This window comes from Otolemur garnettii, unplaced genomic scaffold (genome assembly GCF_000181295.1).
Source record: "Otolemur garnettii isolate 467f Iridium unplaced genomic scaffold, OtoGar3 scaffold00015, whole genome shotgun sequence".
Lineage (NCBI taxonomy): Eukaryota > Metazoa > Chordata > Mammalia > Primates > Galagidae > Otolemur > Otolemur garnettii.
In genome coordinates this window covers 23,724,557-23,749,244 of record NW_003852410.1, presented here as the reverse complement: position 1 = coordinate 23,749,244, position 24,688 = coordinate 23,724,557, and the positions used below count along the sequence as shown (strand labels likewise).

The following is a 24,688-nucleotide window of genomic DNA, read 5'->3' as shown; positions in this document are numbered from 1 at the left end:
AAAAAAAAAAAAAGATTACCCCAAAACTACTGAGTACTTCTAAAATGATAACAAAAACAAAAACCCAAGATGAGTAAAAGAGAACAAGAATCCTGCTTATGATAAATTTAATTTATAGGCAACTTTTCTCAAATTTTCTGGTCATATATCATAAGACCCAATGGTGTTATATTCCAGACTCAGAATATAAATAGTTGTGTATTTATTTTACAGAGAGGTTAAGAACTTGTCCAAAACTGCATGGTGAGGCAAACCAAGAATCAGAATCCAAATACATGGATTTTTGATTTCCTAGTCTCTCCTCAATTGTAGTTGTCTGCCAAGGAAATAAGCTAGTTTGAAGTAGTGTGAGTACTGCCCATAAAATGCTGCAAATATTTAACAATCAATTCTCTGGAAAAAGTGGGGAGTGTGTATCGTGTGGGTACATACATACCCACATAATGCACAAGTTTGTAATAAATTTTACTGATGGTGGTATATATACACCATGGAATACTATGCAGCCATAAAGAAAGATGGAGAATTTACTTCCTTCATGTTCACATGGATGGAGCTGGAAACTGTTCTTCTTAGCAAAGTATCACAGGAATGGAAGAAAAAGTATCCAATGTACACACCCCTATTATGAAATTAATTTAAACCTTTTATATGAAAGCTATAACCTAATAACAACCTAAGGATACAGGGAGGGGGGAGGGAGGGGGGAATAGGTAGAGGGAGGAGGATTCGAGGGTTCACTTCTGTGGTTTATCTTACAAGGATACAAGTGAATCTTTCTATGAGTAGAATATGAACGTTTTAACACAATAACTAAGAAAATGAAAAAAAAGATATATGTAGCATAAAATTTACAAACAGTAATGAATATATAATGTTCTTTATTATAAATTTCTATATGGACAATATAAACCACATCAATCTTGCAGAATGATTTTACTGATTTTTGCCATACTGTTCTACCCCTCCTCACACCATGATAACAATTGCCAAATAAGTATTGCCAATATGAATGTTAATTGATGTTTTCCTTTAAAGAGGAAGGTGCAAATAAAAACATGCTGGAACTTCACTAGCTCATTGACAATAGGAATGAACCCTTTGCGGACTTGGACAATATTTTTTGATGGCTAGAAGACGATTTCCACAATTTTTGTGCTACTTACAAAAATAAGCTCTGATAAAACAGACTTTAATTGCATTATTAACATTTTCTCTACCATTTTCTTAGGTCAAGATAACTTTTTTAAAACAAGTGAGTCAATCCCTGACACAGTGTTTGCTGATTTCCATGGTGTAAGTACTCCCACCATTTCTGATTTTAAACTATCACCAGAAAGTTGGGAAGAGAAATGCAATAGCACATCATTCTCTATACAAAATTTTACCATGCAGATCCCATAGATGTAAATAACCTCAAAGGCATAGATATCAGTAAAATGTGATAGCACAATTAAGAACTGCTGAGTTTATTTGTTAATTTTACTTCTAATATAATTTATGTAACTAAATTTATATTACTATACTTTTTAATAATGACTGTTACTGATAATCATGTCATAAAATGTCTGAAAATTTAACAATCGGCTCTTGAAAACTAGTATGATTCAACTCCAGCACCCAACTGGTTCTGTGTGTCCCTTGAAGTATTCAAGGCAAGCCTGAAGGATATGCTGAGAGAGGGATGTATCCCCCCTTTGGATACAGAAGATCTGTACTTTCACTATCCCTCTCAAATCTGGTGTTGCTTGATGTAATAAATAGGCCCTACTCCATATGTAATTCATGGTTGAGATAGGATCCTGACCAAGCTCTTGACCATATACCCAAAATCTTGACCCTAGATGTTCACAAGATTAAATGACATGGGCAATGAGCATGTCATTTCTACCTTCTTTATACTTAGATCTAGTTTAGAATCAAGGTGGAAAAGAAATGGAATAGAGGTAATGCTGTGTATTTTTCCATTACAAAGGTCCTAGAGCTGACATCAAATTTCAAGGGAGCCTTGGAGAACCATCAAGACGATAGATGGAAGGAATTACCAATGAAAACTAGCTTGTTCTCTGAGTGTTGGGAGCACCCAAATGCTCCCCCGTTGACTTGTATTTTGTAAACTTCCATGCTTTTTTCCATTGGCCACTCATTTGAAATCTGGAGGTGTCTCCTTGTGTGAGTTTTAACACCATAGCTGTGAGGAATCTCTTACCTCCTGATGTTTCTAGAACGGAGAAGGAGTAGTGTGCAGCTTCAAATTCAGGGCTGAAATCATTGGCAGAAGCAAGCTCCACAATGATCGTCACAGTTACTGTAAAATTGAGCAGTGAATAAATGTTGCGTTGTTGTAGTTTTATCCTTCAAATGAACTAAATAAACCTCTAGGAACAGGCTTAGCAAAGGATTTTGAAACTATGACAGGATTCTCTCTGCTCCTGAGTGATCTCTATTCCCAGACACTGTGTTCTCTTGAATCATACTAGTTTTCAAGAGCCGATGGTTAAATTTTCAGGCATTTTATGACCTGATTATTAGTAACAGTCATTATTAAAAATAATAGTAATATAAATTTAGTTACATAAATTATATTAGAAATAAAATTAATAAATAAAGGAAAACAGAGTCCAAGGAACACAAAGTCTGGGAATAGAGATCGCTCAGGAGCAGAGAGAATCCTGTCATAGTTTCAAAATCCTTTGCTAAGCCTGTTCCTAGGGGTATAGTTAGTTCATTTAAAGGATAAAACTACAACAACAAGGAAACCAAATGAGTGTTCTCAAGGAAACCAAATGAGTCCTGGTGCTAGCCAAAGCAATTTAGCCAAAAATATGTAATGTATGAATGTCATATTTTATTTTGTACAACACAGATATCTATATATCTATATGTCATTTATAAGTGTATAATTATGTATTTCACATAAGAAAGTTTATTTATGTTTGCATGGGTACAATCTCCCACATTAGAGAGTTTGTTGGTGTGTCACTATCAACCCAGAATATGGCATAGTCTACTATTACTAAATATCATAGGAAAAGGAATGGAAAGAGACTCAGAAATCCCATGTTCAAGGCTTAGCCTTATTTATTTATTTTATTTATTTTTTAAGTCAGAGTATCACTGTGTCGCCCTCGTAGAGTGCCATGACGTCACAGCTCACAGCAACCTCCAACTGTAGGGCTTAAGAGATTCTCTTGCCTCAGCCTCCCACGTAGCTCGGACTACAGGCAAACATACAGAGTCATCCCTAGGTATGTGAGTGAAATTTGTTTCAGTACTCTAGCTATACCAAAATCCACACACACTTAAGGCCCCTGTCAGCCCTGCAGAACCCACAGACACAGAAAGTCAGCCCGCCTGATATATGGACTTTGCATCTTGTGAATCCTTTGAATCCCTTTGGTTTGGGGGGGGGGGAACCTACATATAAATGACCCTTACAGTTCAAATCCAAATTGTTCAAAGGTGAACTGTACTCCAAGGCCTTGATTAGGTTCATTTCTCAGAGGCCCAGTTTTCTTATGAAAAAAAAAAAAAAGGAATAACATCAGTTTCAATTTCCTCCATCACAATGAGGATTTAAAGACAAAATAAGATCATACCCAAGAAGGTATTTTCAAACTATAAAAGGTTAACCAAAAAGCAATTATTATATATTATTTGCCACAGCCAGATGTTTGTATATTGTGTTATGGAAAAGGTCTGTATTTCAGACCAATAAGCTCAAATTAACTCTGTAAAGAGAGTTACCGAAAAGAAAGAATTTAATGTCCCACCATAAAAGCAAGTAACTTGCAAATATTTGCAAATATTACTTGAAAATATTACTTTCTTTTAGTGAAAGTAAAATAATAATTAACATTTTATGTGAAAGGCACTGACTTGACATTGGTGTTATTTTCCCAATTTCACAAGCAAGAAAACTGAGGTTCACAGGGTTAAGTTCTTGGCCAAAGGTTGCAAAGCTAAGTCATGTCTGCCAACATCTCCCAAAATATCTTCTCTGAGATGTTAACATGTCACATATAAAATCCTAAGTTAAACAAAGATAAAAAGGCTTCTTTATGGCAATACTTACTAGTGTTCTTGATATGTCACTGTGCATTTTGAGTCTCCAGGTGTACATTGCTCCCCACTCTCATTTGATAACAGAATTCTTTAGTAGATTATTTTGCAGACTCATGTTCTGAAGAAGGCTTCTATATTGCCTGTCCTGAAAATCTATGCCACATGTGTCAAGCAAGAAAATTTAATCTGGGATTCATAGGGCCTTCACTTCAGGGAATATTATATTTCGGTATATGTTATTGTGTGCATTCTCCAAGGAACAGAGTCTACACAGCTTTCATCAGAATCTTGAAGGTGTTCATGACCCTCAAGAAAGGTGAAGAAATGCTATTCTACAAAGACAGGTGATTTATGTTAAAGCCTCTATGTTTCGTTCAATAAATCCCATTTATGTGCCACAAGAGCAGGTGTTGTTTACAGCTCCGTCATACTATGATTTTTATTGCATCCACAAAGACTCAAGACTGTGCTAATTAGCTGGCCTATAAAAATATACTGAACTGCTTGTGGGGTGTAACAATCCTCCTTTATTCAGATACTGTGAATGTGTTGGGTGGGAGGAGTAGAGAGAATGTGCATTCATTACTATGAGAGATTTGTTTTCCCTTCCATATTGTGGAAAGCCTCAAATCTGGTGGTAGAGGAAGATCTTTTTGATTGCATTAGTTAGGGCACAAGGATGAGTAGCTGCAAAAAAAAGTATCCATCCCAAAAGTTGAGCTGGGCGACATAATAGGTTTTTCAGGAGACTCTCCCAGTGAGGACCAGAGAAAACACAACGGCATACTATCATGCTTAAATCCCTAATCCCTGGCCCTGCACGTCATCTCTTTGCACAGTTGTGTCCTCTAAGTCTACAAATCACCATTGTAGACTCTTTAAAACTCTTATATGTGAGTTAAGAGAGATGTAATGAGCCCTAGATGTGTTGATTACAATTCAGCATATTCCCTTTAGTTGCAAACGTCTAGATGCCCACCATCATTCCTCCTGTTTACATCCATGACAGATAAAGAGCTCTTTCCCATTTCTCCCAATTGCAACCTCAGAGTCCTTTTCATCCTAGTTACCTAGGAGACCACCACCCCTGATTCACAGTTCCCACAAGAAAAGAAACCCAAATGCCACCCCCTTTCTAGGCTCTTCTTTACCAATCATTGACATTCTGTTAAACCTGTGTTTCTAACCCAAACACCCACATCTTCTTGGATATATTTGAAGCCGATCATCTTCTGAATTACTTATTACAATACTTTCCAGATACAAAAGATGCTTAATGTTAGTGACAGATGCATCCAGAAAATTTTCAGAATCCTTATATTCCCAAACATCTTTATAGCCAATAAATTTACTGTTGAAAATGATAATATTTAGTTGAACTTGTAAATGACCCTAATGGGGCACTTATGATGTGTTCTCATGTCATACAAAAATAAGCAAAAGGAAGTAGGTGGTTGACTAATTTCACTCACCTGTTTAGTACTCTGCTATAGATCCACAACCCCCTATTCAAATATGTACCAGAATGGTTTGCAATTAGCAAAAATATGAGTGTTAAATCCACAAGTGCCAAGAGTTTTATGATTATGCAATCTGCATCAACTTAATCTCACTATACCAAAGGATTGTTTTACCACAGGCTGACCCCAAATCAGCGATTCTCAACCTGTGGGTTGCAACCCCTTTGTAACAATGAAAATACATCCTGCATATCAGACATTTACATTACAATTCATAACAGTAGCAAAATTATTATTATGAAGTAGCAACGAAAATAACTTTATGGTTAGGGGTCACCACAACATGAGGAACTGTATTAAAGGGTCGGCATTAGGAAGGTTGAGAACCACTGCCCCAAATGGTGGGATAGTTATAAAGAAACTAAACAGGGCAGGTGCGGTGGCTCATGCCTGTAATCCTAGTACTCTGGGAGACCAAGGTATTTGCATTGCTTGAACTCAGGAGTTCGAGAAAACCTGAGCAAAAGTGAGACCTGGTCTCTACTAAAACTAGCCAGGTGTCATGATGGGCACCTGCAATCCTAGCTACTTGAGAATCTGAGGCAGGAGGATTGTGCAAGCCAAAGTGTTTGAGATTGCTGTGAGCTGTGATGCCACAGCACTCTACTTAGGGCAACAGAGTAAGATCCTGTCTTAAAAAAATAAAACTTACCTGTATGGGAAGGATGTAGGTCATCAAATACTGAAATCATCATTTCATAGATATGCCCAGCTGCAACCATCTCTGGATCCTCATAATCCAACTCTCTGGCAACCTACAGAACAACATTATTTCAAAAATCAGACCAATTTTTTAAAATGTACATGTTTTAAGTAATAAATCATTCCAGAAAAGGCAAGTGGATAGCCATTTTCATTGCATAGGATGGCATCAGATTATGCCTGAGATTCGCATAGACTGACACACACAAAAAGTAAGCACCTTGGTGGAACAAAGGGAAATCTTGGGTTCACTTTCAGAATAGTTTACTTTTGAACAAAGCATCCTAGCATAGTGGAAGAAACCTATGAGGTATAACCTGTCTTTGCCACATGCTAACTCTGTGACCTTGGGAAAAATTAATTTAGAAAGAGAAACTATCTTAAACATACTTCATAAATGATAAAGCCTATTAAAATCTAAGTTATTCCTGTTATTATATCACTCACCATTTTGAAAATATCCCTTGAGTATTAATTAGGTGCCAGGTACAATTGTAGGTACCAGAGTTATAATAATAAACAAGTTGGACTCATATCAGACTCAAAGAAAGTCTTAATTTAATAGCATTGACAAGAATCTCAGTTGGCACAAATGGGAATGGATCAACAAGATGTCAACTACCTAGGTGTTCGGAACAACTGGATTCTTTAGATTTTAGCATCCAATTCATTCATCCATCTATTAAAGTGTATTAAGTACCTACTATAACTCAATGTACCTGGTATTGAACCACTTAGAAAATGCATAAAGCTTACAGTCTAATAAGACCAACATTTAAATGGGCAGTCACAGAAGAGTCTGATAAGTGTTTTGGTAGGGGATGTACAACATATTCATGAGCCCTTAGCAGAGAGAACTAAGTCAGTTATGATAGTAAAATAAAGTTTTTAGGAACAAATGGCATTTAATACCTATAGGATAATTATACAAATACAGAAATTAGTTAAAGGTGGGTGATGGGTGGTGCCAATTATTCAGATTTAGAGTGAACATATGTGAAGGCCCAAATCTTAGTTAGCATCATGTTTACAGAACCTCCGTTTTCATTCACGCTCCATTTTTAAAAAGTGACAGTTTGGCATTGCATTTCAAAATGAACATTAACCTAGCAAACCTCTTGGCTCAGTGCCCAAGTTTCTAAAATTCACAACATATGCAAAAGATCAGCTTGTAGTTTGTGGAATTTGTCAAGAAAATCTAGAGTTAGGACCAGAGAAGAAGAAAAATCACTATGGTCTCAACAGATCTTCTGGCTAAGTAGGGACAGGGTGCTTGGTAATATTTGGGTTAAGGAACAATGATGCCTACCTGAACCATGATTGGCACTTTGAATAAAGACCTATAGAAGTGGCTCGGCGCCTGTGGCTCAACCGGCTAAGGCGCCAGCCACGTACACCTAAGGTGGCGGGTTCGAATCCCCAGCCCGGACCCACCAAACAACAATGACGGCTGCAACCAAAAAATAGCCTGGCGTTGTGGCGGGCGCCTGTGGTCCCAGCTATTTGGGAGGCGGAGGCGGGAGACTCGCTTGAGCCCAGGAGTTGGAGGTTGCTGTGAGCTGTAATGCCATGGCACTCTACCCAGGGGGACAGCTTGAGGCTCCGTCTCAAAAAAAAAAAAAAAAAAAAAAAGACCTATAGAAGTTAGAGATAGAAGGAAAGTTTTCTTCCAAGGCAGAATCCCATCTTGGGAAGGAAAAAAAAAACTTCTTTTGCCAATTCTTTGCCAATGGAAAGTTTGGAATGTCAAGAGATTGGACAGAGGGGGAGCTGATCAACTACTCTCAATAGCAGGAGCAGGAGCCATTGTCACACAGACTTATCTCTAAGGAAAGCAGCACACTTTTTAGCCCCTGGTTCATTTCCCCAGCTAAATAGGAAACAAATGATTTTGCATTTATTATTTTAAAAAAAGAAAGAAAAACTGGTGGCAAACAGCTAGATAATAGAGAAGCAGCAAGACAGCAGAGGAATCCAAAATTTCTCTCTACTGTGTCACAGTTCCTCTTGCTGAATTTACCAGCACTATCCCAACTGTGGCCATGAAATGACTCCATCTCCCTATAGTTATAGCAACTGGTGCTCACCTGTATGAAATTGTTAGCGTTTGGCACTTGCTCAAAGAGCTGCCCAGAACCAACTGGGCCTGAGCTAGGAGCATAACGGATCATATCAGGAGGTTCATCAAGGTCGTGACACAAGAGTTTTGCAACCACTGTACCTTTTCTAATCACCTCCTTGACTGTGTACCTGTTTTATTTTTTAAGAGGAAAAATCACATTAGATGTATATTCTTTTAAAATGCAATAATTTTCCCATAAGTACCCACCAGTTTAGATGATGCAGGTGTGTAGATGCCCTATTTATCCTAGAGCAGATAGAAAAACTGCAGAGCACCATCTAGGAAATGATTTCCCCCAAAGAGTCTATGAACCTGATAAGACTGTCCTCATTTTCTGGTAATATTTCTTTTCTGCACCCAGCTGTGCACTTGTTTGGGCTAGGAAGTTGATCAAGGACATAACTTCAATAGAGAAGTTCTGCCTGGAGATTAGATAGTTCTCTGGTATTATTCCAACCTGCAACATCTGGATGGTTGGTCAAAAGAGATAATCCCAGCCATTCTATAATCACAGTGGATTTATTTCCATCTCATATGTTTACCCATTTCTTTTCAAGTCTCTTTCTCAGATGCCTTCAGCCTCTAAATGTTACTCATCTTTCAAAGATTAACAAAGGTCTGACAATGAAGTTTGTGAACTCATCCTAGAAAAAGTGTTACGTATCTCATTGCTGAATATCACCATGATTACCCTGAAGTACTTCCCTTGGCCATCTGGTGACCATAGTGATATTCAGCAATGAGGTACGTAGCACATTTTCTAGGATGAGTCCATGAACTGGACAATGACAGCTCTGATGGCCATTCCAGAAAAAGAGTTCCAAAATTGCACCGAAGGGTGGACTAGGCACTGGCTTCAGTGCATAGCTTCACAAGGGAAGTACCTCTAAGGTGACCATAGTGACATTCAGCGACATGTCTCACTTTCTCTAGGATGAGTTTATGAACTTCATGGTCTGACCTTGCAGCTCTCATCCTTCAACCAGCTGCCCTGAGTATTCCAGCCTCACATGTTCTTCCTCTCAATAATTAAAGCACAGCACCTGGAACTCATGTGGTATTTTTCTTGGCTATTGTTTTAATGAATTCATCTTATCACCCAGACAGGATACAACCTCCATACAGCACGCAAGCATAACAAACACTCCAGGGACCTCCAGGGACTGTAGCACTGGGTGCAGCCTGTGGTGGGTGTTTGATTAATAAACTATGATCCTCCTGGGGAAAGAAGTAGGAGAAAGAGTAGGATAAGAAAAAGGGAGAAGAAAAGAAGAAAGGATAACATTTTCTTTGGGCTAAATAAATTCCAGGCACTGGTTATGTTTGATCCTCATAACAATGCTATAAGGTAGCTATACTTATTATCTTAACTGAAAGGTAGGCTAATTGGGGCCCCAGCAAGATCATATGGTTGATACTTAGCAAGACTGGCTTCTTTTCTCATTAGATACTCAGAAAGAAACCCTAGGAAACATGGGGCAGCTGTCCTATGTGTGACTGGGGGATTGAAGGGAGAAGACCTGGAAGAGTGACAGAGAAGGAGGTTTAGAAACTGAGCTCCAAATAATAAAAACAGCCATATTAATGGTGATGCAAACCCACCAGCCTTTATCCAAATTCCAAAATTCAAAAATTCTAAAACTCGGAATGTTCTCATAATTAATCTGGCACCAAAACCTGACCTTACCTGAATTTTTTGACACAACAAATGTTGTCTGGACTGTGATCTTTATTTCTCCCAGTTAGTGTGAGAATTCATTACAAATTTGAATATGGGGCCTGACTCATCTCCTTCTGGGAAAGTTGCATTAATAGCTGATATACACATCCTATTACCTTTCTAAAATCAGAAAAAAATAAATCTTTATCCTGAAATATATTCAGTGCTAAGGGTTTCAGATAATGGATTATGGAACTGTAATAAATATTGTTTATAAAACTCATACCATATGCTTAGTACTTTGCTCAGAATGTCACATAAATCACCATTTATCTTTCACAACCACCCTAAAGGGTAAGTACCACTTTTACTTATACAAAAAGAAAAACTGATCAATGAGATTCAGTAAATTACCAAAGTTCACACAGCTGAAAAGTGATAGAATCAGGATTCTCATCTAGGTCTTTATCCCAAACCTCAAGTTCTTACCACTTTCTGACTCTCGGATCCTAGAAACCCAACTTTCATGATGAATAGACCCAAAAGGTCAGTTCCGAAGCTCAACAGGAGGCTGAGTTGATTTGCTCAACATGAGCAAATGTTCAACATGTTCAGCTGGGCCAGTAAACATGGCAATGCCTCTGCCCAATACCCACTCTGACTTCGTGCCCCGCCCTCCTGTCTCAGCTCACCTAATCAGATATTGATCACAGAAAGGTGCATTGTCGTTAAAGCCTCGGACATAGATGGTCACTGGAATTGCTGCACACCGCTGCCCATTGTCACAGGCCTTAATGGAGAAGGACTGAACACTTGCAAACCCAGCTCTTTCCACATCAAGACGGGTGGCAGTAACCACAGTCCCACATTCTGTAACAAAACAGCACAACTTGCTGCAAACTGGCCCAGGCCGTCATTTTACTTCATCAGGTACGTAGCAATGGAAGGTAAAATGAAAATTATGCCTCATTCATTAGAATTAAAAAACTGATTCAAAGTGCATGCAGGTTTTTAATTGTTTATCACCAAAATACAGTCGTATTATGTGAGCTCATAGTAAAAACAAAGTTGTTTCTGGCTTAGGGAACAGACATGACTTTCTAGAAGAGAAGGCGCATATGTAGGTTTACGAAATTCTGGTGAATGACACACCATTCCCAGTAGAGAATCTCATAAATGAAAACATAGGACATGACTCACTATACTTCCCCCCATATCTCCATCCACCCATTCATTCCATAAGCATTTATTAAATGCCAACTATGTGCCAGGAGCTGTGCTAAGTGAAAGCTCTATGTTTACGTAATTTACTGTCTGGGCTGGGGGACAAACACCAAAGTGCAGAAAAACAAAAATACCAAATAAAATCCAAATAGAAATACTATTAAGAAATGAAAACTGTCCGTGACGCCACAGCCCTCTACTGAGGGCAACATAGTAAGACCCTGTCTCAAAAAATGAAAACTGGCTCGGCGATTATAGCTCAACCAGCTAAGGCACCAGCCACGTACACCTAAGGTGGCGGGTTCGAATCCCCAGCCCGGACCCGCCAAACAACAATGATGGCTGCAACCAAAAAATAGCCAGGCGTTGTGGCGGGCGCCTGTGGTCCCAGCTACTTGGGAGGCGGAGGCAGGAGACTCGCTTGAGCCCAGGAGTTGGAGGTTGCTGTGAGCTGTAATGCCACGGCACTCTACCCAGGGGGACAGCTTGAGGCTCTGTCTCCAAAAAAAAAAAAAAAAAAAAAAATTAAAACTGTGATGTGATCAAAATAACATCTAATGGTGAGGTCCTAAAAAACCAGGACCTGAGGCATGAGATCCTAAGCCATGCAGTCTAGTTGTCTGCTTGCAGTGTATTGGACCAAGGGACCCAAGGAACAGGGTGAGGTTGGAGAAAGAAACAAGGGCCAGAGAAAGGTATGGTAAGAAATTTGGAATCCATCCCAAGGGCAAAGGAGTCTCACAAGAGGATTTTACGTAGGACAGACTCTGATCCAATTTGACTTTTTATTTATATATTTACCTATTTATTTATTTGGACAGAGTCTCACTCTTTTGCCCTAGTAGAGTGCTGTGGCACCATAGCTCACAGCAACCTCAAACTCTTAGGCTTCAGCAATCCCCTTTCCTCAGCCTCCTAAGTGGCTGGGACTACAGGCACACACCACAATGCCCAGCTAGCTTTTTTAATTCTATTTTTAGTAGAGACAGGGTCTCACAAAGTGAGAGTGGTCAGAGTGGTCTTCAACTCCTGAGCTCAAGCAATCCAGCTGCCTCAGCCTCCCAGAGTGCTAGGATTACAGGCATGAGTCACCAGACCTGGTCAATTTGACTTAAAAAAAAAAAAAAAAAAATCCATTCTAGTTGCTCTGTGGAGCCCCCTGGAGGAGGATAAATGTGAACGCAGGAGCCCTGCTACTAGAACCATGCTGTAATTCAAAAAAGAGGCTCCTTCAGAAGCAGAACCTGAGATGAGGATTTGGCTGTGAGTAGTTTATTTGAGGTGATCCAGGGCACTTTGGCACAGAGGAAGTGAGGGAGAGAAAGGAAACATCCGATAAAAAGTACGTCATTAAGTGAGTTAGCACTGTGAGCAGCTAGAGCCTAATATCCCTGGGGAACTCTGGAAGCCAGTGTAGAACATGCACTCAAAATTGTCCCATGTCAGGGCAAAGAGGGGGCATTTAGAACCAACTCCCTTCATTCGCTGGCTGAGAGCCCTGGGGGGTGGGGGAGAGTGATATTACTCCAGTACTTCTAACCTACTGTGGGGGGTGGGGAGGGCAGATAGGAGACCCAGATAATTCCACAAGCAAAGAAACACATATGCTGCCAGTTGAAAGTCAGGCTTGCTGCACTGAAATGTTAAGGCCAGAGGGGATCTGAGTGGGATGCTCAATGGCGTAAGCCTGCACATGTGCTAACCATGAACACCTTTCTTCTTTACCCAAGAGGAAGCCTTAGATACCACATAGTCGGACCTTCCCTCAGCCTCAGCCACAACTGATTGGATGAGGAATGAATGACTGAGTCTGGAAAGTTCAATCAGTTCTCTCTCCCCTAAATTTGAACTAAAGCAAAGAAAAGAATTGAGTAAAGCCTGAGGAGATAAACTAGACAAGCATATAAAGTAGAAAGCTAAGGCTGCCACTTTGTAGCAGTAAAGAACATATTAGCTCCTGAGTGAACAAAGCGTTGGATCTTGCAGGGAGTTATTCAACAAACATTTAGGAAGTATCTGCTATGTGCTACATGTCAAGGTTCTGAAAATGAAGACAACCTCATACCTACCTTTGAGAAACTCAGCCTGTGAAGGTGATATAAATACAAACAGATAATAGCAACAGCATATTTTAAGAGCTATCATTTGCTGAGAACAATCCTCAACCTACCTTTGTCAACTAGAAAGTAAACATTCCAAGGATCCAGTTCAAAGGTCACATCGCCCAGGTTATCTTCATCGGTTGCCTGGCATACTCCAATTGATTTCCCAATTGGAATTTCTTCATCCAATGTGATATTGACTTTATCATGCATACTTGAGTTAGTGGAAGTAACAGTCAAGGCTGCACTTTCAATACTGAATGAATTTGTTTAAAAAGGAAAGATTATTAAAGTGACATTGGCTTCCTGTGTGTTATTTTCTACAGCTTATGGTGGTGAAAGAGTAGAAAGTTGGAAATAGCAATGATGCAAGTGGAAATTACCACCATCAGATGAATAGCTAACTCATTCATTGAGTGCTTACCTCCTACACGCTTTTCATGTGTTATCTCCTTTACTCCTCACAGCAGGCCTAGGATGTAGGTACCATTTTTGTCCCCATTTTGCAGACATGCAGACCAAGATTTTAAGAAATTGGCTATCTTTCAGAAGTAAAAATCAAGATGGCTGAGAGAAGGTTTGACTGCATGCCTACTTAGCTGTAGAGCTTGCATGCTTAATCACCATGCTTTTATCCTTCTATAAGAATCAACTTTATGAAATTGCTGACCCTCAATAAACTCCCTAGTAATGATATTGGCCAGAATCTCCCTTGAGAGTAGTGAGAGATAATCTGGCACAAGTGGACACTAAGAAACATACTGCATTTGTAACATTTTATCCTATTGCAACTTCAATACATTTGATACTTTAAAACAATGATTTTCAACCCCTGTGCCATGAGAGGATCTTAGGTGTGCTGTGAAAATTTTTGAAGACCATTAATTCAATTATGTTCAAAAGAAGTTCAAAACACAGTAAGTATATTCTTTTTAAATACTTTTTGCATGCTATTTTATTTTTAATCTTTTTTTTTTTTTTTTTTTTTGCAGTTTTTGGCTGGGGCTGGATTTGAACCCGCCACCTCCAGCATAGGGGGCCGGTGCCCTACTCCTTGGGCCACAGGTGCCACCCTTTATCTTTAATCTTATTGTTTCAGGTCTATTGAGGATACAAAGAAGTAGTTTACACTGTTTGCACTTGTTAGGTAAAGTCCTCTTAGAATTGTGTCCCACCCACAAAAGGCGTGCCATAACCTGTAATCCCCCATCCTCCTCCCTCCTGCCTTCTCCCTCTTTCATCTGCCCCCCGCCTCAAATTGATCTGAGTTTTTCTCTTATGTGGGATCGTCTACTGGCTTCATATTAGTATTGGGTACATTGGATTCTTGCTTCTCCATCTTGTAATACTTTACTAAGAATGATTAACACTGTTTTTTGATCAGCGTAATTTAAGTGAGCCTTAAACCACTTTTTTTGATCAACGTAATTTAAGTGAGCCAGAAGTTTAACTATAGGTTTAAATGTGCCATGAGATAAAAAAGGTTGAACAGCACTGCTTTAAAACTATTTTGCTTTGGGTGGTGCCTGTGGCTCAAAGGAGTAGGGTGCCAGGGTGCCGGCCCCATATACCAGAGGTGGCGGGTTCAAAGTCAGCCCTGGCCAAAAACTGAAAAACCAAATCATTGGCTTTCTTGTCAATACATTAAAAAGAAATCTTTAAAAAAAAAGTATTTTGCTTTTGGTATTTAAGAATTCTTGAAATCTTACATTTCAAATGATTGTTCACATCAGACTTGCTTATTTTGCTCCTCAGGAAAATAAAAGTTCAATAATGAATTTCAGAGACTACATTTTCAAATTCAGTTTCCTCTAGTCAAATTAAAATACTATGTTTTCTTCCCTTACCTGCAAGTAAGAATAGGGTCCTTATTGTTCACATTGATGAGAAAAACCTTTAGGTTTCCAGCAGTAAACAGTCCTCCAGGATCAACCACTTTAATTACCAGCAGAAAACTGAAAGTACAGCCACAAGAAAAACAGCTAAGACTTTATGGTAACTAACAAGCATTTCCAGAAATGAATCTATTGGGCTTAACTAACCACTTAAAACAATTATTCATCTAGTCAAAATGCCAATCCAATCACTTATTTTAACATTTGGAAATAGCTAAGACATTGTTAAGGACCAAATTATTCAAATCAGTATAGAAGACAGGCAGGAACTCAGATAGGTCTGTTAATCCTCCCAAGTAATAAAAAGACAAAGGGAATTTCTCCGTAGCAAACAAAGCTTTTGGCTATGGCTCCTTATTGTTCAAACACTGGTGATTCAATATCAAAAATTAACAAATGCAAAGGGGAAAGTGTTAAGAACCCTTCAAAACAACTTTATGAGTATGGGGAAATATCAGAATCATTAGATGATTAATGGGTTTTTATTTTGGCAGAGATGTGTATGGGTTTGAGAAATAAGAGTGGTTGAGGAAACTGAACATATCCTAATTTTGAAAGTTGAATGTTCACATAGATTGGACAGCGCCTGTGGCTCAGTGGGTTGGGCACCGGTCCCATACACAGAGGGTGGCAGGTTCGAACCTGGCCCCAGCCAAACTGCAACAACAACAACAACAAAATAGCCGGGCGTTGTAGTGGGCACCTGTAGTCCCAGCTACTCAAAGGGCTCAGGCAAGAGAATTGCCTAAGCCCAAGAGCTGGAGGTTGCTGTGTGGCACTCTACCGAGGACAACAAAGTGAGACTATTGTCTCTAAAAAAAAAAAAAAAGAAAAGAAAGAAAGTTGAATGTTCACATAGATCAACTGTCATTGTAGGTGACCGGGAAGGACTGTCCAAATTTCAGTAAGCCTCTCATCCCAGAAAACTCTTCAGTTTCAGGAAAATCAGAAGATTTGGTTACCTCTCCAGAAAAATAAAATATATTTTAACTTGAAATGCACCAAATGTTTTCCTTCTATTTGTCCCAGAAATTGAACCAGTTCTCAATTTCTCTCTTATTTCATAAACTTTTCTGACAAGAAGACGAATATTTTTGACAAAAACAAGTCAATCACCTTAAAAAATAGTTCTGAGAAGTCTTAACTCCTAGAATGCACTACAGCGCTCAGCTTGCATTGGGTTGAAAGTCGGAGAGTTGACCAAGGGAAATTGAATTGTCAATTCCCTTGATCAACAGCAGGGAAAGCGGCAACAAACCATCCTGACACTCCCATCAGGACTTGAACAAGTAAGTTCATGACCCCCTAGCTCCTTAGAATGAAGGAGCTTGATAAGAATCAGTGAAGATTCCAAAACTTTGATTCTCACTCACGGGTCTGCTCCATGACCTTGGAAGCTCTGGAGCTAAGAAGAAAATTAAGGACTGTTGGATCTCTGTGGAATGTTAACCAGAATCCATTGCAAAGCTTTAGCCAAAGAATTATTTATTCAAATTCTGAAAACAGAGCTTCGGTGTTCCAGTATTGCCGCCTCTAATTTCAAAGATAATGAGAAAGGCTCGGCGCCTGTGGCTCAAGCGGCTAAGGCACCAGCCACATACACCTAAGGTGGCGGGTTCACAATGATGGCTGCAACCAAAAAATGGCCAGGCGTTGTGGCGGGCACCTGTAGTCCCAGCTGCTTGGGAGGCTGAGGCAGGAGACTCGCTTGAGCCCAGGAGTTGGAGGTTGCTGTGAGCGTGATGCCATGGCACTCTACCCAGGGGGATAGCTTGAGGCTCTGTCTCAAAAAAAAAAAAAAAAAGATAATGATAAAAAAGAAAGTTTTAGTTTTCATTTACCAAGAAAAAGTTAGTTTCTTAAACTCTGTTAACAAATCTTAAGATTTATCTTAAGATTTATAAATACCTTGAATGTAATCATTTTTCCATGAGGTCTCCTAGGCCAAAAAGAAAGGAATTTTATTCATTATTCCCGGGGAGCTATTTATGAGATGAGATAATTCAAAGAATTGTTTCACATGGGGTAGAAGAATTTAGGATTAAAGAGGAATGGATAAAGATTTTGTCAATTTCTGTACACAAATTATATGAAGATAATACAAATTTAGGCAAACTCTTCTGCTGAGTTATGAACGTGGCAAAAGAAATCACAGCCCATTTCTTTTTCTTTTTCTTTTTTTTTTTTTTGAGGCAGAGCCTCAAGCTATCCCCCTGGGTAGAGTGCCGTGGCATAGCTCACAGCAACCTCCAACTCCTGGGCTCAAGCGAGTCTCCTGCCTCTGCCTCCCAAGTTGCTGGGACCACAGGCACCCACCACAACTCCTGGCTATTTTTTTTTTTGGTTGCAGCCATCATTGTTGTTTAGCAGGCCCAGGCTGGGGATTCGAACCTGCCACCTTAGGTGTATGTGGCTGGCACCTTAGCCACTTGAGCCACAGGTGCTGAGCCAGCCCATTTCTTAATTCTGAACCCATTTGACTGAGAGGTGATTGCATGTGATGTGTGGGCACCTAGTCTGTCCTGGAGCTTCACTTTAAAGATACTAACACTTAGGGTATGCAGGGTGTCCATAAAGTTCATGTGCAATTTATTATTATGATGAAAAACAATAAGTTAGGATAAACCTTAGGATATGCAGCATGTCCCATCCTCAACTTTCTCCATAACAGAAAAGAATCTCTTAGAGATCCAGGAGCAATTCGACTGGGTTCACTTAAAGGTCTAAGCCCTTTTCCTAAGAAGCACACAGCACACAGAACACACGCATGGAAGTCATAGTCATAATAATCATTATAAAAATAAAAATAGTGAACCAGTAGCTAGCCACTTACCAGATGTGAAGGAAATAAGGAGAAAATGTCAGGGCATTTGCTCTCCAAAGATGATGTTGATATTGTGAAGGAATTCTGGTTTGGGGGGGTGGGTTTTAGCCTCTTTTTATTCACATTGGTCACCGTGAAAGAATTCTATGTCACAGGTATCCACTGTGGAGTCCCCATTTGTTTCCACAGCAGGACACAAACTCATCCCTGAAATAATTTGGGGGGTTCACTCTGAAGAGAGCAGGTGACCCAGAAAGAAACCCCAACGGCCAAGTCAATCACCTATACCAGCCACTGCGGCACTATAGGTGAAGCAGTGATTTCATCTTTAATGCAATGCCAAAAGCATCTTCATTTGGGGACTGCATCAGGACTAGATGAGGGAAAATGGTCCCAAAAAAGTGAAATATGAACCAAAGGATCAGCATTTCAAGTGAATAAACCAGTAACAGTATTTACCTTCTAGCTTCACTCTCAAAATCAAAAGCCGCTGCTGTGGAAATTGTCCCGATGCTGTCGATCCTGAAGCCAGAGCCCTCCGGGGAAATGAAGTACTGTTTATTGGACAGTAAAGAGAAAGCAAAATATTGGAACTACACCAACTGCCTCCCTGGCAAGATTCCACACTTCTCCAGGATCCAGGCCTGAAATCTTTGTGCTCCATCCCCACTGCCCATCCCAACCACCCCAAAACTTCACACCACCTCCCGCTCCCACCCCTGCACAGGAGAGTGCTCAGCGAATGTTTGCCTGCGATGAAGAAACTGTGCTACCTGCAACTGCCTCCACGCCAGACCACCTGCCCTTAAACATTGAAAATGAATTTTCCTCATCTCTTAAATCAGTATGATATTAATACCTGAACACTTCTCATAACACTTCACCCATTTAGAGAAACTTGTGGAATGTTTGATAAGAACTCAGGGGTTGTTTGTTTGCTTGGTGATCAGGAGAATGGGTTCTGGGGGAGAGGGAGGTCCGAGAGCTGTAGGGAGGGGGAAATGAAATACTGGGACATCTGTTTGTCTGATTTTGAATGTGTAGATGCAGGTCATACTCTATCCATTGACTATCTATGTCTCATTGACTTTGAGTTGTGTCCAGTTACTCTGTTAAATGCTTCCACAGAGCATGTCATAGGTACTATCTGCTACTATCCCTATCTCTTAGAGAGAAACACTGCAGCTTAGAAAACTCCAGTGGCTTATGCCCAGTCCTAGGCTGAGTTTTTAGTCATTGTACATATTTCCTCCTTGCTCCCTGCATCACATCCCTAAAACAAATTTCTGGCCAAAGACAGCAAGTGAACCCTGAGTTCCTTATTTAGGTGAGACTCAAATGATTAGAAAAAGCCAGAGCAAAAATCCATAAAGAGATTACGCTCGGTGCCTGTGGCTCAAGCGGCTAAGGCACCAGCCACATACACCTAAGGTGGCGGGTTCGAATCCCCAGCCCCGGCCCGCCAAACAACAATGATGGCTGCAACCAAAAAATGGTGGGGCATTGTGGTGGGCGCCTGTAGTCCCAGCTACTTGGGAGGCTGAGGCAGGAGACTCGCTTGAGCCCAGGAGTTGGAGGTTGCTGTGAGCGTGATGCCATGGCACTCTACCCAGGGGGATAGCTTGAGGCTCCGTCTCAAAAAAAAAAAAAAAAGAGATTAATATAGGAATTAACTACACCGAGTGCGACTTAATAACTGTGTAGACCCAGAGATAATTTAATAGAGAAGATTTAACCCAGAAGGATTGCAAAGCAACCTAAACATCATTTGGAAAAAATTAGTGACCTTTTAGTTTATTGATTTCCCGATGAATCATCATGTTCTGATTAATTTTAATCATGCCATACATTTTTATACATATAAATAAGATGGAATTGATTTCTGCTCTTTCTGTAGAACAATGTAGAATATTATTAGCATTCCAAAATGGCAGATAAATCAATCACATGTTTACTTTTAGGGAAAACACAGGAATAATAAATAATGCCTGTTCATGAAGGAAGGATGGAGGACGGTTGGTGGTTAAATTACCTGAGAGTGCTCACAGCAGTAGATCTGGTTTTACATAAATATATACATAGTATGATTTTTTAAAAAGACATTTGCATTTATGTCTGTAGCCGTTCAAAAATTTGCAGTTCCAAATTCAATTTCTGTGTGACATAGCTGTCAACAATTTGGGGGAAACAAGGCATATGGGGAAGCTACATTTTTATGAGGTTTAATTTTTCATAAAATAAGGTACTCTTTAGAAAAAAATGAATGATGGCACTGATCTGAACAACTCCTGCCAGTCGTTCAGGGGAGGGCTGGAGATGGTGGTTGCTAGGCAGCCAGGGCCATCCTGGAAAAGCCACCTAAATGAAAGAGGCCCTGGTCGGGAAAGTGGGCCGAGAAATGAGAGATTAACTCTCTGTGGGGCCAGGCAACTTAGATTCATTTTATTTTTCCTCTTTTTTCATCTGTAATGACACCATTAACTAGTAAAGAAATGTTTTGGCCATAAAAATAAGAAGGGCCACCCCACTCTCAGGTTCTGAGGCACAATAACAGATTATAGGGGAGAATGTGTGTCAATAAGAGCCATTGGTCCCTCTGGGTGGACTTATCTGTAGAATCCATTTTATTCCCTTCACTGAAAGGCATCAACATGATTAGAGAAGCTTGGGAATTGGAAATGTCAGATCCTGAACTTCGGGCCAGACACAAGAAGGTTTAAGGCCTTCCTATGGCAGACAAGCTCGCTGCTTCAAGAGCAAAGACATGGGAACCATGGCTGGATTCTTGTGGGTTCTTAGCATCACTAGTAAGAGAAACAATTGTGATGGCTACCTGTTACTGTGGCCCTGATCCTGTGCTCCACATTTTTCCTTAATTATCTCATTTAGCCCTTGAACTGATGCTTGCCCCATCTTGTAGGTAAGGAAGCAGGCTTACAAACATTAAGGGAATGGCCCGGCTCGGCGCCTATGGCTCAACCGGCTAAGGCGCCAGCCACGTACACCTAAGGTGGCGGGTTTGAATCCCCAGCCCGGACCCGCCAAACAACAATGACAGCTGCAACCAAAAAATAGCCGGGCGTTGTGGCGGGCGCCTGTGGTCCCAGCTACTTGGGAGGCGGAGGCAGGAGACTCGCTTGAGCCCAGGAGTTGGAGGTTGCTGTGAGCTGTAATGCCACGGCACTCTACCCAGGGGGACAGCTTGAGGCTCTGTCTCAAAAAAAAAAAAAAAAAGGGAATGGCCCGAGAACACATTGCTTCGTGCGTGGCTGAACCTCAAACCCAGGTCTTTCTGACTCCAGAGCTGTTACAGTATAATGCTGCTTTTGTGAGAAACTATCTCCCTGGGAAAAAGAATGTAAGCCCTTCTATTTTTAAAACATTGTATTTAAACTCATTTTTAAATGTTTTGAGTGGGGATTAAAGAATCTAAAGTGGGCGAAACATAGCTTCACAGCAAGTCAGTGTCACAGTTTGCAAGGAAGACAAGGGAGGGAAATGGGGGAGGAAAAGGAAAGGAAGAGAAAGGCAGGGGAGGGGAGGACAGAGAGTCCACAGCGGATCCCCAAGAAACTTTCAGCGTTCGAAGGACCAACTTAGGAGAATGAACGAGGAAAGAAAATAAGAATAGTTGATCCAGAAGGTAGGAGAAAACCCAAGAGCATTTATTATCACTAAATAATATGTACATACTAATAATTTTGTAGTATTTGTTGAATATATCTTTTTAAGCACTACTCTAAGCCCCTAACATGCATACCTTATTTAATCCTCATCATAGTCCTGAGGTAAATCCTATTATTAACCTTATTACAAGTTAAAAAAAAAAAAAGAAAAGAAAAACTGAAATACACATAGTCATGAAACTTGCCCAGAGTCAGAAAGCCAGAAAGTGGCAAAGCCAAAAATTTCACATAACTGTCTAACTTTCTTCTCTGCTCTTGTGCTGATGCATGAGGTCTAATTTGGTAGTTTCTTCCAGGGTAATATTTTCTTGAGAGGAAATAGTACTGAAGTATGATCTAGGCTGACTTTTTGTTTCTTTCTTTTTTCCCCCGACTTTGTGATTTTTTTTTAAAGCATGAATATTAACTAATTGCTGATCACCTATAAAATCTTGTGTAGGAGAGATGTTTTTAAGAAATAGTTTCAAACTATAAACAGATATAATTCCATTCTAGACATTAATTATGTTAATGCAACCTTGTATTTTTGTCCCAGGACTATAGAAGGTAATAACACCTCACTCTGAGCATTTTCTGCGACAGAAGTACAATGGGGGTTATGCTTGCCCTGGAAAGCCTTAAGGTCTTACACAGAATCCTTTTTACTTTCCTCCAGAGTATATTAGATCATTCTTAACATTCATTTTATAGACAATAGGAATAGTTTTCTACCTGTACACTTTCATTGGACTATCTGCATTAGAGCCCTCATCCTTCCCAACACAAAGCCTTATTAACCACTTCTAATACATTGTCACAATAGCTAGCTAAGGTCAGAGACTCATCATAGCATTTTTGCTTACTGGACCCAGACTCAGAATCCTTCTTAACACTCCTGAGAGCCTCTATCCATCAATAAAAGATGGTATGCAGTTTGAATCTGATTTGCCATCCCTGCTCAAGCCAGATGTTCCCAGTAGACTGTTCCCCTGGTAGCAGGTAATAAATCTGAAAAGATTTATGAGCATTTTTGCAATTTTTCTTAGCATATGGCTCATGGACCATTAAAAACTCTCAACCACAATTTAATTGTTGAAGATAAATAATTTGTGGGAATTAATTATATTGTCCTCATTTTATTGTTATAAAATTTTCCATAAATATTTTGTACACATGCAGACCTACTTGAATCAGAGTACCTAATGTGGGGGCCTGGGAATATGAATTTTTAGCAGGCCGACCAGAGTAATTTTTATATTCTCTAAATGTGGTTCTTTAAAGTGATTCCCAGTCTTGGCTCTACAATAGAATCACTTGGGGAAATTTAAATGTGCCAGTGTCCCTACTATACCCAGACCAATGAAGTTAGAATCCTTAGGGATACAACCTGAGCATCAATGTTTTTTAAACTATGGATAATTTTGCACAATAGCCAAATCTGAAATTTTACTATAATTTCAGATTTTTACCCCTGCCTTTTTCAGTCCACACTCAATCCAGTAATTTGTTTAGGGCCCACATCTTTCATGGACCTGAGTGGACCAATGTCCTTCATTCTTTTACATGTCCCCATTAGATGGGTTAATGCTGCAGGATTTAAAACTTAGTTTAAACAGATGCTCCTGCAACCCAGTGGTTTTTGCCATGTCTCTTAAGGATTCCCCCCCAACAGATCCCGAGATGAAACTATGTGTGCGAGTGATTAAGTGCTTCAGAAAAACTAAAGTAAAAAGATCAAGAAAGGGAGGAAGCCAAGAAAAGTATGATCTCCAAGTCCCACAGAAGTGGCTTCAGCCTGATCCTATGGGTGAGCTCAGGGGTTTACACTAAGCGTTAGAGTTGTTCACCCAAGGAAAAAGAGGTGGGACTTTCATACTCATTTAGTGGTTAAGGGCCGCTCCAGGGAGATGTGATTTCCCAGGTACTTTCTGTTCTTTCAACCTGCAAAAAACACCCAATGGCTAATGGAAGCAAAAGCACATTGAACTTGGTGTAGAGTGGCGTGCACCACACAAAAATGGTAAAAGGGTATCCCAAAGAGAAGAACATAGATATTAGCCATTGTAGTCTCTAAATCTTTCTTTGTTACAGAAGCTTAAAAAAATTAGAGACTGAATCATGCCAGAAAGGAAAGTTAACTAACACTCTAAGAATGAGTCACCTAATAAAGTAAGTGACTTCATTCTGTCCTATATTTTTTGATAACTCCAACAACAACCAGACTTCATTTCATCTCTGAATTGATTAGTAAATGCTACCTGGAGCATTATATCAAAAGAAAAGGTGAACTCAGGTTGGAAAAGTGTTGTGTTCAATTAGTGATGCCTGCCACAAGCAAATGAGAAGGCAATCAGAACAATGAACTTCAGTATTTAAGTAGAATGCCTAGGGACCGTCTAAAAAGTACTGATGGTCAGCTCAGAGCCCATAGCTCAGTGAGTAGGGCGCCAGCCACGTACATCAAAGCTGGCGGGTTCCAGCGCAGCCCTGGCCTACCAAACAATGACAACTGCAACCAAAAAATAGCCGGGCATTGTGGTGGGCGCCTGTGGTCCCAGCTACTTCGGAGGCTGAGGCAGGAGACTCACTTGAGCCCAAGAGTTGGAGGTTTCTGTGAGCTGTGATGCCACAGCACTCTACCAAGGGTGACATAGTGAGACTCTGTCTCAAAATAAAATAAAATAAATAAAAAGTGGCTCAGTGCCTGTGGCTCAAGTGGCTAAGGCGCCAGCCACATACAACCAAGGTGGCAGGTTCGAATCCGGCCTGGGCCCGCCAAACAACAATGACGGCTGCAACCAAAAAATAGCTGGGCATTGTGGCGGGTGCCTGTGGTCCCAGCTACTTGGGAGGCTGAGGCAGGAGACTTGCTTGAGCCCAGGAGTGGGAGGTTGCTGTGAGCTGAGATG

The 24,688-nt window shown here is 40.2% G+C and overlaps 1 protein-coding gene across 1 annotated transcript in view; it reads right to left on the bottom strand.

The window, feature by feature from the left end:
- LOC111723743 (cadherin-related family member 3-like) overlaps positions 1-24,688 on the bottom strand; it is a 75,748-nt gene that overhangs the window by 18,879 nt on the left and 32,181 nt on the right. The window contains 7 exon segments of the mRNA XM_023510706.1: positions 2,210-2,308; positions 6,238-6,340; positions 8,375-8,537; positions 10,762-10,939; positions 13,464-13,651; positions 15,243-15,350; positions 18,574-18,668. Of these exon segments, the coding sequence (XP_023366474.1) occupies positions 2,210-2,308; positions 6,238-6,340; positions 8,375-8,537; positions 10,762-10,939; positions 13,464-13,651; positions 15,243-15,350; positions 18,574-18,668 (934 nt within the window).